The following is a 17,950-nucleotide window of genomic DNA, read 5'->3' as shown; positions in this document are numbered from 1 at the left end:
TGCCAACACTATCTTTTCTAATGTATAAGACTGAATTTCTTAGTATTACATATTTAATTATTATTAATGTGTAAAAAAATATGGAAATCAGTGTTTAATTATATCAATTTGTCTGTAAGTAAAACTATTTTTTTTAATGTATTTTTCCCTTTTATTTAAAAATAATTATGTTTTTGTGTCTTTTAATGTTGTAAACAAATGTTTAATGGCACCTTCTAATGATTAGTTTCATTAAATTTATTTTTGTAATTTAATTTTAATCTATTGCATTGAATAGATCTAATATTAATATTTATTAGCAGAATATAAATTCCACATATACTTGAACTTGATTCATTTTAGTCATCTGCTTTACATTAATTCAACTTGTGTTACTGATAGAGTGTATAAGACAACAAACTGAAATACCCCAATATTCTGCAGTAACAAATCAAACAAATATTAAGATTTTTTACTTGGGAGTGTTTTCAGGATTTATTTTGTTGACCATATAAATTTTAAAAATTTCTTTCTAAAAAATCTGTTTGTGCTTTTCCTATTTTTAGGACATACAAAGTTATGTCAGATGATTGGTTACACAATTTATTATTGAATATTTATAACATCACTTACCAGAAATGAAGAAAATAAACCCCCTATTCTATAAAATAGACAAAAATTTATAACAAAAAGTTGCAGCCCTAAATCTTGACCACCATTTTCCCCCCCATAATTATTGTTTAGTAATATTAAAAAAAATTATGCCTTTATAGAAATAAAGTTTAGTTCTAACATGTGACAGTAAAATCTTTATTATATGAAAGCCAATTCATTCAGATAAAAACTATTCCTGGACATTATATTAATATTTTCTGCACATTAAATCTACCAAAAATTGAAATTTTTAAGGTTGTATTTTCAAATAGCATGAAATGTTTGTATCAAGCAATTATTCCTGTATTTTTTGTTTATAATTATGTAGCATTTCTTTATATGTTTCAAATGTATGCTCAACATGAGAATCTTCTTTATTTTTTTTTTTAATGTGATAAATAAAGATATTTACATCTATATGTGTGTGATCCATGATGAAACATTCTCACTATTTACAGTTTATAATAAAAATCTTGTATTACATTAGCATCTCAGGTTTACAATAATCAAGTCTGATAATCTTTCAAAGCAGTATTCAAAATAATTAGGAAAACTGCAGAATCAGCCACAACTACTGAACTGATTTCTCCATATGAAAGTTCATGCCCCTTAAATATAACATTAATGGTTGCATGTCTTTTTCATTTTTGTGAAATAATGCAAATTAATTTCTCCATTTTCCAAGCACTGGATACTGAACTGTATTTGCTTCTGAACATTGGATATTGCATCAGTTTTTTTCAAGTTGTCTATTTTTTTCTAACTAAATACTTTTCTTTATCAAAGAATCTTGCTTGTTGGAATTCTGAATACATGACTAGCATGAATTTGATTTATATAAAAATCACTCTGTATTTCCTTGTTAATTTGTGTAAAGTCTTTTTTTTTTTTTTTTTTTTTTGTCCATCTGCCTTATCTTATTCATATTTCATTTTCACATGTGTTTCTAACTGAATAATTTGATAGAATGAATGAAATTCATAGATTTTTTTTTCAATAGCCAATTTAGCCAAAATGTTTGGTTTTTCGCTACCATGAAATCTTTGAGTAATAGGATTGTGGAAATCATAAGAATGATTGAACTTAATGATGTTTTAATTCTTTTTTTGAAAAAAATTCTATAGATTACAAAAGTAATAAAATTAATATAAAAATAGTTTTGGGAAAGATTTAATAATAATTCAATGATTAGTAAATATCCATTTAAAATTTCATAAAACCACAAAAATTAATGTCCCTTGATATATATATATATATATAAAAGAACTTCTGCAGTGATACTCAACTAATTCTTATTTGACTTCTGAAATATATTCCAAAATGGAAAAGATTTCAAGATTATTCAGAAATAAGAACTATCAAAGATTCTTTTTCCCCTCAAATAGATATTAAAAATTGTTTTTTGATATATTTTACATGAAAAAAATGAACTGCAGCCCTCAAAAGCTCAAATTATCAAGTAAAAAGATGTAGTACATTTCAGTTTTCTTTTCATTAAAACAATAATTATGACAATAAAATGTATAATAGCCTTATTTTTCCAATCATTTTTGATGCAGAAAACAATTTTTGAAATTCTGAAAAGTAGCAAATAATCTTTACATGTCGAAAGTTAATTAAAATATTGGCTGAGAAATTTATGTAAAAATGAACAATAAAATACCAAACATTACAGCTTTAGTCATTTGTTCATTTGCTTTCAAATACTTTTATACAGAACTGATGCTAAAAGTAATTTTAAGCCTTCTTAAATTGTTGCTTTCAACAACAAATTTATGTATACTAATTAAATCACATAATTTAAGTAAATAATAATAAAATCTTGTTACAAGCCACAAAATACACTTAAGATTTTAAATATTTAGTGCAATATTTAAAAAAAAATAATTTAAGTAGCGGAAAAAATTCTCTCAATTTTATAAAAAAAAAAAAAATTTGGACCAAAAAAAGGCCCTTACCCCACCCCCAGATCATTAGGCACACTAGAAAAATAATTTTTGCATATGACCTCAATGTAATTCAAAATTGCTCTAAGAAAAAAATTTCCGTTTTGTTACAAAAAGACCATAATTTTATTATCAAGAGAGAAAGCTACATAAAAAGAAACCAATTTATAAATATAATCCTTCAGGAGTTCCTTCTTTCTTTCGATACAGAACATTTTCTTTAGATTTTCTAAAGTCCTCATTAGTTACTTTCATCCTTCTCTCTCGGAGAGCCATTAAACCAGCTTCAGTGCAAATTGCCTAAAGAAAAAAAAGTACAACAATAAGAGCAAAGTAATTTTCTAAATAAGATACATTTAAAAACTTTTGTAACAACAATAAAATAATCATATCACCTATAATTTAATAATTACCTATAATTAAATTTCAATTAATACACTATCACTTTTAATATTACAGTCCGTTAAGCTGAAATCCAAGTTCTTAAGCTTTTGCCTCATGTGACCATGCTTTATGGAAATAAATATTATGAAAAAAGATAGAACAATAAGTAATGAAAAAATGACTTGTGAATGAATTTAAAGCATTTTTTTAAAATTTGTATGAACTGCAAATAATGAAGATGCTCAAACCTACAGGATCCATTGTTTAGGAAATCCTGTTCAAACTATATAAGGATACATTTTAGAATACAGTTATATAATTACATAGAAAATGGAGGGGAAACATTCTAAAAATATGCAATAAACATTTTAGAGTGAAAACAATTTAATTAAATCAGTAACTCAGCATTCATTTATTTCATGAAATGAAATTATAATCAGAATTTAAAGAAGAACTGAACACTACAAAAATTTCAAATAGCATCAATAGACATGTTTCATGTAGAATCATATCAGTCAAAGAACAGGGGGGGGGGAGTTCCAAATCTTCCAACTCGATTCAAAACAAGTTTTGTGCATTTAAATATTTTGGAACTTTAATTTCTATTCCCTAAGCTAATTGATACAAAACAGATGGCAATGAAACGGAATATTAAAAAAATATCAAGATTAGGTTGATTCTAATTTGAAAGCAAAAACTATTTCAGTTAAGTCATCTAAATTTTACAAAAATATACTGAGAATTTTAAAACATCTAAAAATTCATATATATGCACTCATGAAAAGAAATTGTTTACCTGTATGATCAAGAATGTCTGATGTTTAAAGGCATAAATTTTAAAAACAATTATTTAGAACAAAATTTCTCATAATTATAAAAATGGTAAAAATACATTTCCAATGGAAGGTCTCCCTCACCCCATCACACATACATGCTCACATAAACTCCCCTTTTGCTCAGTTTGTAAGGCATTGGTTTATCAATTTAAAATGGTACTTAATAATCAAACATGGATTCCATAACTTGCTTAAATAATCCATATATATCAGTAGGTATAAGAATAAAGTTCCGTAATATTTTTCATTAAAAATTAGAATGTAACTTATAGACAATTATGAACTGATAAGAAAAAAATATGTTAAATAGAAATTGTGAATTACTAAGATATTCTGTATATTAAAATTAAAGTCAGAAAAATATCCATCGTATGCCTCTAAAGAATAAATTATTATTAAAAAAGACCAAAATTTCTGCTTTATATGTAAGAAATGTAAATTATCCCAGAATATTTTATTTTATTACAGTATTAATGCATCTTAATAAGAAAAGAATTTTGAAACCTTCAGATATATTCATAGATAACATTCAACTTCCTGTCCAGAGAGGGAAAGGATCGAAAATGTTACAGAGGAAAAACAAATTAAAAATATATAAAAATTATGAAAAATTAATTCCAAAACTAGTAACTGACTTTGATATCTGCACCAGAAAGATCATCTTTAGCCATGACAAGATCATCAATATTGACATCTTCAGCTAATGTCATACGAGCAGTGTGGATAAGAAAAATTCTTCTCTTAGTTTTTTCATCAGGTAGAGGAAATTCTATTTTTCTGTCTATACGACCTGGTCTAATCAGAGCAGGATCAAGAGTTTCAATTCTGTTGGTTGCCATAACAACCTAAAATATGACAGTTGACAAAAATAAGGATCACATCGTGAAAAGAAATACTGGAAAACTAAAATATCATTAGCTTTTGAACATAATAATCTATATACTTTTAACTCTTATAATGCCAATTCATTTCTAAAACACAATTCAGAAACGGAAAAATTACTGCATTTGTCATTACCTTAACATCACCTCTTGAATCGAACCCATCAAGCTGATTAAGTAATTCGAGCATAGTTCTTTGAATTTCTCTTTCACCACCAGAATTTGAATCATACCTAAAATCAAAATAAGTAAAATAATAAGTAAAAAAATGCTCCATTCCAAAATACTTTATAATACTATTTTATAACAGCATTAGAATATGTTTTAATGATTTTTAAAACCATGAAAGAAAGTCTACAGCTTATTCAATAAAAACTTTACACTTTGATGCAGTCATTCTTTTAATTATGTTTACATTTTTGAAAGATTTTAAAGGAGTAGATTAAAGTGGAAGCAAAAATACTTGACAATTAAGTTATAGCAAAACATTAGGAAATACAAATCTGCAATTAGAATTAATTTTAAAACAATGAACATTGATCATTCAAATTGAAAATATATAGGAAACTATGTTAATAAATAAAAATAATATTTTATGGTAAATTTTACAACTAAAGAGCCTTTAATGGAATTAAACGTGTTTCCAAGAGAATTTTACTACATAGAACACTGATAACTGATACTGAAAATGGATTTGTTAAAACATTATTTCAGTTTAAATACATATAAGGTAGAACAATTTAGCTAAGTGTAATGATACCACATGTAACTTTCTTCCAAAACAGTCAACAGTTTCAACTTAACCATAAATTAATGTAATTAATAAAATCTCTTACTTTAAAATAACAAAGTTTATTAGAATACTTTCGTAGATAAAAAGTGAAAAATAAGTTTTAAGAAAGGGTATTTTAGATAAGAAGTAAACATATTTATTAAATTATAATAATTATTTTAACTTTTTCAATCCAATGATAATAATCTGCTTTCAAAAATGGACAGATTTTCATTTGCACTTGTTTCACACTTATATGTTCCTAGACAACAGCATAACCTACATATAATCAAAAAATGAATGAAATAAATTTTAAACAAGAAATAATACCAATCGTTTCCAGCTTCTTTTTTTTTTAATCACTAATAATAATTTCAGATAAAGTATGCTTCCATATAAAAGTTGGAAATATATTATTTTGATAAAAAAATTTTACAATAAGATAGAATATTATAATCATCAAATATTAAAAAATCTGATTCAAAAATTACTGGTTATCAATCCATTAAATCATGGAATCAATCATAAAAAGAAAGAATTTACATACCTTTTAGTACCAACAGCATCTATTTCATCAATAAAAACAATGGATGGAGCATGTTCTTCAGCAACTCGAAACAGTTCTCTAACTAATTTTGGACCATCACCCTAAAACATAAGCATATGCAACATCAAATTAACAGACAAAGCCTGTTTCTCAAAACAATGTATGCTTCTATGAAAACTTAGAAATATATTTCTATAATATTTTCCATTTGGAACACCTATTCAGATGACAAAATGTTTTGTAATCTTATTTGCCAAAATATTTTCGCTATCATCCCCATAATGAAAAATGCAACATTAATCAATGATTAACTACACAAAATTTGAATAACATGCAAATTTATCAAAATTGAATGTAGTTTTTTTTAACATCTCTTATCTTCTTAATTATATTTATTATAAATTGCTGACAAATTTAAAAAATAAGCAGTATTTTTATTTAAAATCTCATTATTATTTAAGATGATCCTCCTTTACACCATAATCCAGATTTAAAGAAGCCTTTAAAGCAAAGAAAAAATTAAGTAAAATAATATTATTGTTCATGGTGTGAATAATGATAAACTAAATTAGTTTCATAATATACAAGTAAATCCGGTATACAGGAAAAATGAAAAATGAGTTTCTTTATTATATGGAATTCATTATTTTAAATCAGTTTTTTTTTAAATTGGGTAAAATATAGTGTGAAAATAACAATTCTAATTTTCACTTCTAAATTTTTATTTTAAGGGGTTAAAAAAAAAAAAAGTGTATGAAGAAATGAAAAAATGTGTGTTCTAATTTGCCACCACAAGCAAAGCAGGTGCTTGAAAGTAGAGAAGAAACCTTATGACCTTTATTTTACTTTTATGACATGAAAAAATATATAATAAAATATTAAAACACTGTTAATTTTACTAAACAAAATTCTGATACTGACATCCTTATGATAAATACTCAAGCTGCATAAATCCAATTATCTTTATTTTGTTTCATGAATAAATACTTAAAAAAAAAAAAAATATCTTCACAATTCACTTACCAAATACTTTTGTATCAATTCTGAACCAACGACTCTTAAAAATGTAGCAGATGTTTGATTAGCAACAGCTTTAGCAAGAAGTGTCTTTCCTACAAAAAAATAAGACTCAATTCATTAGTATTACATTCCATCTGCATTGACACTTTATGAATTAACATAATATTTCTAAAAAATTGTTTGAAAATTAAATGAAATTGAAGGCAATTCATTTTTCTAATGTATATACCCCTTTTTATGTATATACCCTCCCCCCCAAAAAAAGAATTAATGAAAATAGATTTTTCAAATAAAAACATTTATGAGAACAAAAAAGCATAAAGTATGTTTCTGTCATAATCATGAATCATACATATGAACTAGTAATTGCAGGGAAAAAGAGAAGAAAACAAAACTTGTAGCTTATTTAACAGAAAATGAAGGTGGAAACTCTGTAAATTATTATTTTATGCAAAATGGTCCAAAACTTTTGAAATTATTACTGCTATTATTTTAAAGCAAATAGGTTAAGATAATAGAAGCATAATTCAAGGCAGAAAATAAACATACTCCACTAACTGTTTTACTTTGGAGACACATATTCACCGAGTCCTGGACTTATTACCTGTTTATAGTAAATATCATGACTCTTAAAAGAAACTAAGTGGATATGTAAGAATGACAAAATAATCGTTGGTGTTAAGAAGCCAATTTATAGCAAATGTTTATTTTGCAAACACATGCAGATATTTTTTTATTTAACAGCTGATAATAATATTTTTGGTATTATTAATATATATGTCTATAAAATGTTATGTTTTGTATTCTTCAAAAGTGAGAAGGATCTTACAAAATTTATTCAATGATTCAATAAAACATTAAGAAGAAAAATTATTAGCCTATCAAAAATTTGATTATGTTTAAAGACTGCGATTCCACATAGAACTAAAACTATTCTTTAATTAAATAAATTATAACATTGTTCAAAAAATTAAAATGTAAAGAAATTTACTTAATTCTTCTAATCAAGGGTCATTTACTTCTCTATGCCTAATGACAGAGACTTTGGAATTATAAAACCTAAACTCAGATAATAGGAATAATACTATACTGTTCATGAGAATATTATCATAGTTCTTGCAGATTTTACCTCATAGAGGATTAAATACATGAACATGCCTAAATAATGACTCATGGAAAAATTGAATCAAATAAGCAAAGGAAAAACTTTTGCCATATCTCAGTATCATAAATTTATTTTTACAGTAAAAAAAATACAGTGAAGTAAAATGCAATAGCAGCATTAATGTCCTCAAGTGTAATCCATTTTATATCAGCAATTTCAAAACAAACCCAAAATTTCCTACAACCCAAACATATCAATTAAAAATTCCGATAAATTTTTCGAAAAAGGTTGACTTTAAGAAAATTCTAATTTGAACTCATATAGTATTCTGAAAGTTCAGCATTTCATTTTTTGTTAACAGACGGCATCTTTAGAAAACAATGAATATTGTTTGCCAACAGATTCCACACTCCACCCCCCTTGTGTGCTTTTGTGTGTGCATTAGGATGGGTTTAGTTCAGCAAAATAGAGGTGAGAGGAAAGGAGGAAATGTTTATATCTAACAAATTAAATTCCGGAAACTGTGCACACCCTTCCGCGTGTCACCCCTTAGTGAGAAAGAATGGTCAACAAGTAGTCGTCTCAGAATATTGAAACAAACTGTAGTTTTATTTCATTTTAATAGTTGCATTCTCCTTCATTAGATTTTTACATATTTTTTCTAGTAAATAAACTTTTTTGAGAAATCTAGATTTCTTTTTTTAAATAAAATTATACTTTTATTGCAGAAAGGGAAAACAAACAGAAACAAAAAATTTCACGGGAGGAGGTGATTGTTTTTTTATTCAAAACTGCCATGAACATATTAAGAGATAAGAATTTTAAAAGCAAGTAAATTAAATTTTGCTTTATCAAGAATGATAGAAAATAATTTGAATCCTTTGTAAAATTGCATTTTGTAACTTGCTTCATACTTCAATTAGTGACACATAGTTGATTAAAGCTTTAGTGACTCCTCAAATGATCAAATAGCTTTCCAATTCATTTCTGACACCATAGTAGACAACTGTTAAATCTTTATATATTAAAACTTCTAACAAAAATTTCTTTGAATAACAAAGTACATGTCAAAAAACAGTTAATCCATTTTAACACTCCGACTACCATACATAAGATAACTCATTATTAGCACATCTTTATGTTCCTGCATACAAAGTATAGAGAAAAGATCACAATAACTCAGGATGCTTTGAACTAAAAGGTTGAAAATTGATATATGAATTTTAGACTAAAATTGAAGATTTCTATCAAATTCTGAATGAAATCCATTCTGACAAAGTCTACCTGATTGTTCAAGTATAATTAATTCAATAACTACAAAATGTAAAAAGCTAGATACATAAAATTTGGTACACAGGTTTAGCATATAAGAAATAGATTCTTAACAAATTTTGAACAAAATCTGTCAAAGGGTTGATAATCTGTTGGTCAGTACTTCTGCATACACAATAACTCATAAAGGCAAAACTTAAAATTTGATATGTGATCTTGGGATTATAACTACAGTTTCGCATCTAATTTTAATACCAATTGAACAGAAGGAGGAGAAAAAAACATCCAAAATATATATTTGCTTGATATAATCAATAAAAGTAATACATTCAAGCTAAAAATATATATTTCACAACTATTGTTCACCAATGGTATATAAAATATTCACAGCTTCACCCACCTTTATTTAACAGTATGCAAGAAAGTTTCAGGAAGACTTCTCCCATCGGTGTCTTAACTGATTCCAATCAATATTGTGAGGATACCAGTTTCCCAAAAGTTTTAACTGTCACCTAGAGCTTACGTTTTGGTGCTAAATGTAACATTTCTGGAGCAAGAAGATTGTCTAATATATACAAGAATGCCTATTACCGCAACTTACATGAACTAATTTGAAAACGCACTTTAAAATTCCTGGGTTAATGCTGAAAATTTAAACTGGGGACTCTTAAATATAAATTTCACAATGAAATTATAATAAAACATTTTAATATGAGTGCAAATTGTCGAAACGCGAATATCACTTTTCACACAACTGAATTATTTGCTATATATACTCTATATAATTTCTATCACATGTTTGATTAAGTGGATACTCACCAGTTCCAGGGGGGCCATACAGAATAACTCCTTTTGGTGGTTTAATACCCATTTCTTCATAATATTCTGGATGAGTAAGGGGCAATTCCACAGATTCCTACAATACATATTATGTTAAGAACACATACATATATAGAATGAACATTTTATTTTTAAAGCAACATATTTTAGTTAACTTTGCTTCTTTTGGCACACTTTGTAAATGCTGCAGGACAATTCGTTCTATTCTAATAGAATGCTTCCTCTTCAACCATTAATGCATTCACTGCTTTTGGTTTTCCTATATAACCTTTCCACATTTTATTTTGACTGATTTTTAAAATTTTTTATTTAAATACTTTTATTTTAATTTTTATTTATTTATTTATAAGTTTAAATCTCCTACTTCTATGATTAATTACACTTATTTTGATCAAACTTACATTACAGTAACAAATTCAGTATTTCAATTAAGATAAAAACAGTAGAATAATGAGATGCCTTCTAAAGAAGTAATATAAATGTTACAATTCTCAAAATAAAACAATTACTATTTAATACAAATTTTAAAATTACAGAAAAATTGGCATAAACATGAATCCATAAGATTCAATTTCTGACATATCAATTATTAATATCTAAATTTTTAATGAATAATTTACCTTTGTAATCGGTGCTGCCACAGTGGTGGCATTCATCACAAAGGGTTAATCTAAATAACTATATTTATCAATTAATATTAAAAATTTGATTTAAAATTTCTATTCTTTAAAAGCTTTCATAGAAAAAAAAATGCAGCCCTTTAAAAGTTCATAACCAGTTTCACAATCCTATTAAGTAAATGAATAAATGGTGGAGAAAAGAAAAGAAAAAAAAAATCTAACAACTTTTATTATGTACATTTTACTAACAAACATAATGATGTATAAATTATAAACATAAAACTGATTATGTTATTTTCCAATACTGAATTATATTTTACAGAGTAAGCAAAATATCAAATGAAAGAAAAAAAATTCTTTTTATATTCAGGAATTCTCTAAAAATGTACTATATGAACCAAGAATTGTATAAAAGGCACTATAAGCATCATAATTCACTTCAAATATATATAACTAACACAACTTTTTAAAAATATATTAATCTCACAGAAATAAAGATGAATTTAATTTCTTTTTTTATAAAATAAAAATTACTTTAATTTCTTCTTTATAAAATAAAGATTACTTTTATTTCTTGGATTTGTTGGTCCAGACCACCAATATCAGCATAAGTTTCTTGTGGAGCTTTTTCCAACTTCATCACAGTAACCATAGGATCTGTATCATCAGACAAAACTCCTACAACTGCATGTACCTAAAATTGAAGAACATTATGTCTCATATATATTTTAAAAAATGTCTATGGAAAAAAGAATTTAACCTTGTAACTTTATCCTCAAAATAAAGTGGTGATCTATCTAAATAATCTATACATTCTAATAAGATTATATAGTTAGATTTGAAAGGCCTTATAGCTATTTAATGCTTCATCCATAAAATCTTTACTAACAACCTATTAGGAAGGACACAAAGATTTTATATACATTCATGTTTTCTTAAGACAAATATTGTCACATAGTTTTTACATAACACCTAGGATACCGAAATTTAAGGATGTCTACATTTTTTCACCCATATGAAAAAGACTGAAGACTTTAACAAATCATAAAATTTTGGATTTGAGAAATTGGAGGGGAAAAAAAACTACAATGAACTAGATATAAATATTAAGAATTATTTATCATGTATCAGTTTCTCAAAAATAAATTTTTAAATGAGTTTTTTCAGTATTAATTTTTTACCTTATGGTTGAGAAGAACTGAACAACCAGGTTCTAACTGATCCTTATCCACAAATGATAAAATGCTAACATAATGTTCACTTCCTACAGAAGTTGAGACGATGGCATGATTATCATCAATGATTTCTTCCAAAGTTCCCACAGACATAGGTGTCCCTCTTAAGTCATCAACTTTAGATCGTTCTTCCTAAAAAAAGTTAATATAACATTTTTAGAAATAGTATACTTTGAGAAATTGTCAATTATGGCTTATTTTATACAGAAAAAGTTTCATAACTTTAAAATATAAGTTTTATTAAAAATAATAAAGAAATAAATAATACATGGAATTTATAAAAGACCAATAAAAATAGAAATTACATAGCTTTCACACACAAAATTATACATGAAGCAAAAATTTTTTGAATAAAAGCAATTGTTAAATTTAGTTCCAATTGAAAAATTAAGAAAAAATTCCATGCATATAAAATATCTCTTTCAGTCATCCAATGCATATAAACACTGTCACCAACATTTAATCATTTTTTTTTAAATATTATTTGATGGCTAGAATTTCATTTCCTTAAATCAGCATTTTATATGAAGTATAACGTTTTTATTTCTTTAGCACTATAAATCTTATTTAACTTTTTTATACACTCTCTTTTTTCTAAGAATATATTTTTCAATTTTCCTTCACAGATTTTCTTCATCCAATAATTTCTTACTTTATTGCTTTCTTACAAATTCATTCCTTTCAAATTCTTATCCTTAATGATCTACTAATTATTTGACAATACTTCTAATGCTTACCTATTTAAGCATTCATTACTCTTTTCATTTATTATAATGCAATATTTGCAAAATGTACATCCTGCATATATAAATGGTGAGGCATATTACTGAATGTTTTGAAACCACACATGCTTAGCCTTGGTGAGAGTGACTAATCTATCTGTAGAGACATTTAGTTTCATTGTTCATGGCAATAACATTTTAGTTAAGAGTCAAGGTGTTTTTATTTTGGAATAACATAATTCTGATTATGATTGTTTGATAGGAATAATAAACTGACTACAGTATTTGGCATAAGTTCAAAATTCACAGAAATTGGGTTTTTTCCAAGACTAATACAATCATACAAAGTAAATCTGCATAAAATGTAGAAAAGGTTAGAAAAATACTGTTATCAAATCTACATTGCTATCACATGGATGTGATTAAATGCTTATAACAAGAATATTTATCTTTTTAATTATTTATTTATTTTTGAAAAACTAAAGAATTATTGATTATTTAAAAAAACCTGCTATTAACATGCCTCACTCTGTATGATTTAACAGTCAAAAAAGGTTATTTTCCAAAAAATAAATTTTAAGGTTAGGAGTAGCAAAATACATAACAACTAAGTAAAAACAAAAACTTAAGCTATGTTAAACTGTAATAGATCTAAGGATCAAAAAATAAATATATAACACATTTACATACTTATTAATGTTTAATGTATTGATTTACTTCTTGGAGGTTATTAAAAATAGACTGCATTCATACCATTAAATTTAGTAATAATAAATAATTTAAAGACAGCACTTAGGCAGAAATTCAGGCTACAGAAGACAATACATTGACTACCATGACAAATACAATAAAACAAAAAAAAATGTCTCTATTTGGGGAGGAAAATTATGCAATATGTATGAATAAGTTTCAGATAAAAAATATATATATTAACCTCATGTTTCTCCTCCTGAGGCTTCAATCGCTCTTGGTTTCTCAAGAATTCTTCTTCCATCAATAAATAATCCTTAATTCGTTCCAATTTTAAAAGTTTTAGACGACATCTCGTATGTGGAGTAACTAAAATTAATAGAAATATTATTATAACTCTCATAGAAAGTATATTATATGTCTATTAGGCTTTATTTCTTGATATCAAATCTTCTATTGAAAGATTATTTCCAAAGAACATTTTAGGATAGTTGCAATCATAAAACTTTGAAAATAATGATAAAAATGCTCTTTCAAAAATGTATCAAAGTCGTTTATAATTTATAAAATAAACATTTCAAAATACATGCACTGCATTTGATTTTCATTAATTAAAATCATTCTCATTTTCCACATTCAGTTTTACCTAATGGTAATTTGCTTGCAGCTTCAGGCCCCTTAGTCCTCTTCTTCTTCTTCCCAACTCGAGTAGGCACTGGAGGCTCATACTTCTTCTTTTTCTAATCAAAGAAAAATAAATTTTTATCATCTCAAATCACTGTGTTGTTCTAAAAATTATCTTAAACCTCAAGAACCAAAAAATTCCCATTACAGGGATATAATATTTATACTATAGAAATTGAAAGGTCTCAATACAGGATCATGAAAAAAATTTAGTTTTAATTTCATTCATTTATCATCCCTGTAGTTTACTTTATCAGATATTGCAACTTCTTATTACATCATACAAAAAAAAAAAAAAACCTTTAACTATCAATGATTAATTCTCCAATGTTATTTTTAATAATCATTATTATTTAGAGAATAAAAATTCAATAATGCACTGCCACAACTTAAAAATAACTGTTACTGCCTTGAATCAAAATTATTACAAGGTTTTCAATAACTGAAAATTTAAAACGAAAAAACAATGAATGAATATTGAATATTATTTTTTAAAAACTGTTAAGAATGTGATGCTTAGTTTAAGCAGATGAAAATTAAACAAAAAATCAGATATGGTACTAGCAAAAACAAGTTAAAAAGGCATCCTAAAACAGATATCCAAAATAATGTGCATGATTAAACTACCTTCATCAAACAAAACAGTCAATTACCTATTTTCATTTATTTTTACATCATTCATTAAACTAATTTTCAACATATTATTTAGTAATCTTACATGCACAACTTAATGAAAATCAAAAAATTAGTAAACAGATATTAATGCATCTACAATGTAAATGTGATGGTTTACAAGTTAAAAACTAGTAAGAGAATATAGGAAAAAGAATTGTTTCATTAATGAGCAAAACCATTATTCGATATCTCTCTCAATTTTCAAAATAAATTGCCTCATGAAAAACAAATAGTTCATCTCTAGATCTCAGAAATGGAGAGGGGAGAGATTGACATCATGTAAACTCACTTTGTCATCTTTCTTGTCACCACCTGCACCACTACCACCAGGCCCACCTGATGATTGATTCTGACCCTAAAATGAAATGTGTTTAATGATACATATATACAAAAATTATAATAAAGCATCTTTAAAGTTGATACATTTTGCATTAAAAAATGAAGCATTAATATAAAATAATAAATTTTACAATAAAGTTTCATACAAATATTCAATATTTATAAACATTAAATTTCAATAAAAAGAAGTCCTGATATTTAAAATATAAATTTTAGAAACAAATCTTTTACCAAAAATCTAATTTTTAAATCACATACATTTTACTGTGTTTAAATTATTTAATACGTTCAGTGTTTACATTTCAAAAAAGTTCTATATTTATACAATCTTGATCAAAAATTTAGATATTTTTCACATCCACAAGATGAAATGAAATATATAATACTAGCAATATATGCAAAGCATAGCTTGCATAGCTGGAATAAATAAAAAAAATATATACATATATTGAATTTGTGCATTCATTCTTCCTTGTAACAAAAATATTACACATAGAAATGAAGATGTTTAAAACTGCAGTAAATCACTAAAAATCAATGATAAGTTTAAAAAAAAAATGAATTTAGACAGTTTACTACACATTCAAGTAAGTACTGGAAACTATTTTTTCTGAATTAAATTCTAATAATTATAACTCAAGGGATATCAATTCTTATTTGAACTCCTTGTCCAAGTCAGAAGCCATGAAATATGATGCTTTGGCAAAAATAATCCAGGAAAAGGGGAATATTTTTTACTCTGAACTCACCAGATAGACAAACAATAAAAAAAGCATTTCAACGTTCTTTTAAATCAGCGATACATTCTAATTATTGTCAAAAAATTTTAGAAAAAGACAACAAAATTCGAATGTCAGACGCAAGAATCCAAGATACTGAGAGCAAATATATACCAAAAGTTTCCGAAATTCCGTGCCAAATTTCATGGCTGTTAAGTACAACAGATTTAAATACACCTTTTTAAAGCAAAAATTATCAAGTAGAATACTAAACAATCAATAATCTTAAAAAAAAAAAAGAAGAAAAATATTGTTATATTTAATTTATCCAGAATTTTGATAGCATTTTATTCAATACACAATGCCAACACATATCAAAAACAAATAATAATTATACTGAATTTTAATACATCCCCAATCATTAATAATCATACTAAATCATTTTTTAAGTTCTGAAACATAAAAAGCCATACTGAGCTTTTTTTCAAAAGATAATTAATAATCTTCGACAGACAAAGCCGCTATTACAGTTTCGCTTTGTGATTCGAATACGAAACAAAGGAGTAGAGAAAATTTAATGTAATATGACTCAATAATAAATATTTATCAGCATTTAATATTAAAATGGCTATTTTTATATAAATTAATAACAAAACAGTTGGAGCAAAATGATAATATAACACTCACCATTATTCTTCAAACTTAAACGATTACTTGACGAATTTATGAAAACAGTTATCGGAACAGTTAAAAAATGTTTGTCACTTGAGAATTAGTTTCAATTCGGCTAATATCGCAAAATCACTGCCGTCAAATCGCAAAATGGCTAGTGAAACCTACTTTTATATTCAAAATTCCAACAATATTTATGTGCTTGTCTTGACGATATGAATTGAAATTAAACCCTGAATAAAAACTTATTCTAGTCATAAAACTAGATCGTCTACTTCTGTTCGATGTATCATTTGTCTTGTGGTGGACCTGCTTTCCACCACAGAACCATTATTTGTTTTAAGAAAAGATCCAAAATTTATCTCGAACATTAGACATTGCAAATTTGTTTGTTTATTTTTTTCAATATAATTCGGATAATATTCCCAAACTGACTGAAGATCCAAAGTTTATCTCGAACATTAGACATTGCAAATTTGTTTGTTTATTTTTTTCAATATAATTCGGATAGTATTCACAAACTGGCTGAAGATCCAAAATTTATCTCAAACTTTAGACATCATAAGATTTTTCAATATAATTCGGATAGTATTCACAAATTGGCTGAAGAATACCTTCTCAAACGTTGCAATAGCTTAAATGCGACTTTCCAAAAACATATTTATTTCAATGCTTTATTTAATAAAATCAAAATTTATTGCTGCGTTTTGCTTCCTAGGATCATACTATTAAAATATTACTTTAAAAATCGTTTATTTCAATTCCATCTAAATTTTGTTACTGTTCAGAAAAGCTTACTGGTCTTAATAGCTTCCACCACAAGGTCTTATCTCTAAATGGAAAATAACAATTTAAAAATATATATACTTGAGATCTAGCAGTTGTAAAGAAAGATTTATCTACTTAGATATTTTATCAATTGGATCCGTGTTAGAGAAAAAAATAAATAAATAAAAATAAAATTATATTATTAACGAATTTGCTATACATTATAGAAAAGAAACAAAAATCAGGCTTTCTAATTATACGCATATCTAATTGTATTTCATAAATTTATGAATCAAGCATTTTCGCATTTTATTAATATTTTTTGTTATTTAAACGGTTACTTTATAAAAATAATTTTTTCATCATTTTCATGTATTCCTTCGGTTCTTCAGTATAATAAATAACGAAATGCAATAATTTTTATTTTATTAAATATAGTTTCAAGACCTCGCTTTTATCGCAAGATTGGCTTTGGTTGTAAATGCACAGTACGTGTTATACACACACACACACAAAAAAAAAAAAATAATAAACAATCCTCCCATAAAAAAAAATCTTAAACATGCAAATGATTATCATTTGCGAACCCA

At 25.8% G+C, this 17,950-nt stretch overlaps 1 protein-coding gene across 1 annotated transcript; it reads right to left on the bottom strand.

Moving 5' to 3' along the window:
• Nucleotides 1–2,681: 2,681 nt before the first annotated feature.
• LOC129957280 (26S proteasome regulatory subunit 4) lies at nt 2,682–16,692 on the bottom strand. Its single transcript, XM_056069540.1, has 12 exons — nt 16,608–16,692; nt 15,152–15,217; nt 14,150–14,243; nt 13,748–13,872; nt 12,038–12,223; nt 11,422–11,550; nt 10,216–10,312; nt 7,023–7,111; nt 6,000–6,100; nt 4,817–4,913; nt 4,435–4,644; nt 2,682–2,879 (listed from the first exon to the last, which is right to left on the bottom strand). Exons 1-12 carry the CDS (start codon nt 16,608–16,610, stop codon nt 2,745–2,747), a joined length of 1,332 nt encoding a protein of 443 aa, XP_055925515.1. The 5' UTR covers nt 16,611–16,692; the 3' UTR covers nt 2,682–2,744.
• Between the last annotated feature and the right edge of the window lie 1,258 nt (nt 16,693–17,950).

Source organism: Argiope bruennichi, chromosome 11 (assembly GCF_947563725.1).
Source record: "Argiope bruennichi chromosome 11, qqArgBrue1.1, whole genome shotgun sequence".
NCBI classification, from domain to species: Eukaryota; Metazoa; Arthropoda; class Arachnida; order Araneae; family Araneidae; genus Argiope; species Argiope bruennichi.
The sequence above is the reverse complement of the archived record's forward strand: the minus strand, read 5'-3'. Positions and strand labels throughout refer to the sequence as shown.

Excerpts from the sequence above, each read along its gene's own strand:
- LOC129957280 (XM_056069540.1), bottom strand. Across the intron at positions 7,112-10,215 it reads GTATGGCCCCCCTGGAACTG|GAAAGACACTTCTTGCTAAA; the intron begins GTGAGTATCCAC and ends ATTTTTTTGTAG. Across the intron at positions 2,880-4,434 it reads TTTCTGGTGCAGATATCAAA|GCAATTTGCACTGAAGCTGG; the intron begins GTCAGTTACTAG and ends TTTTTTCTTTAG.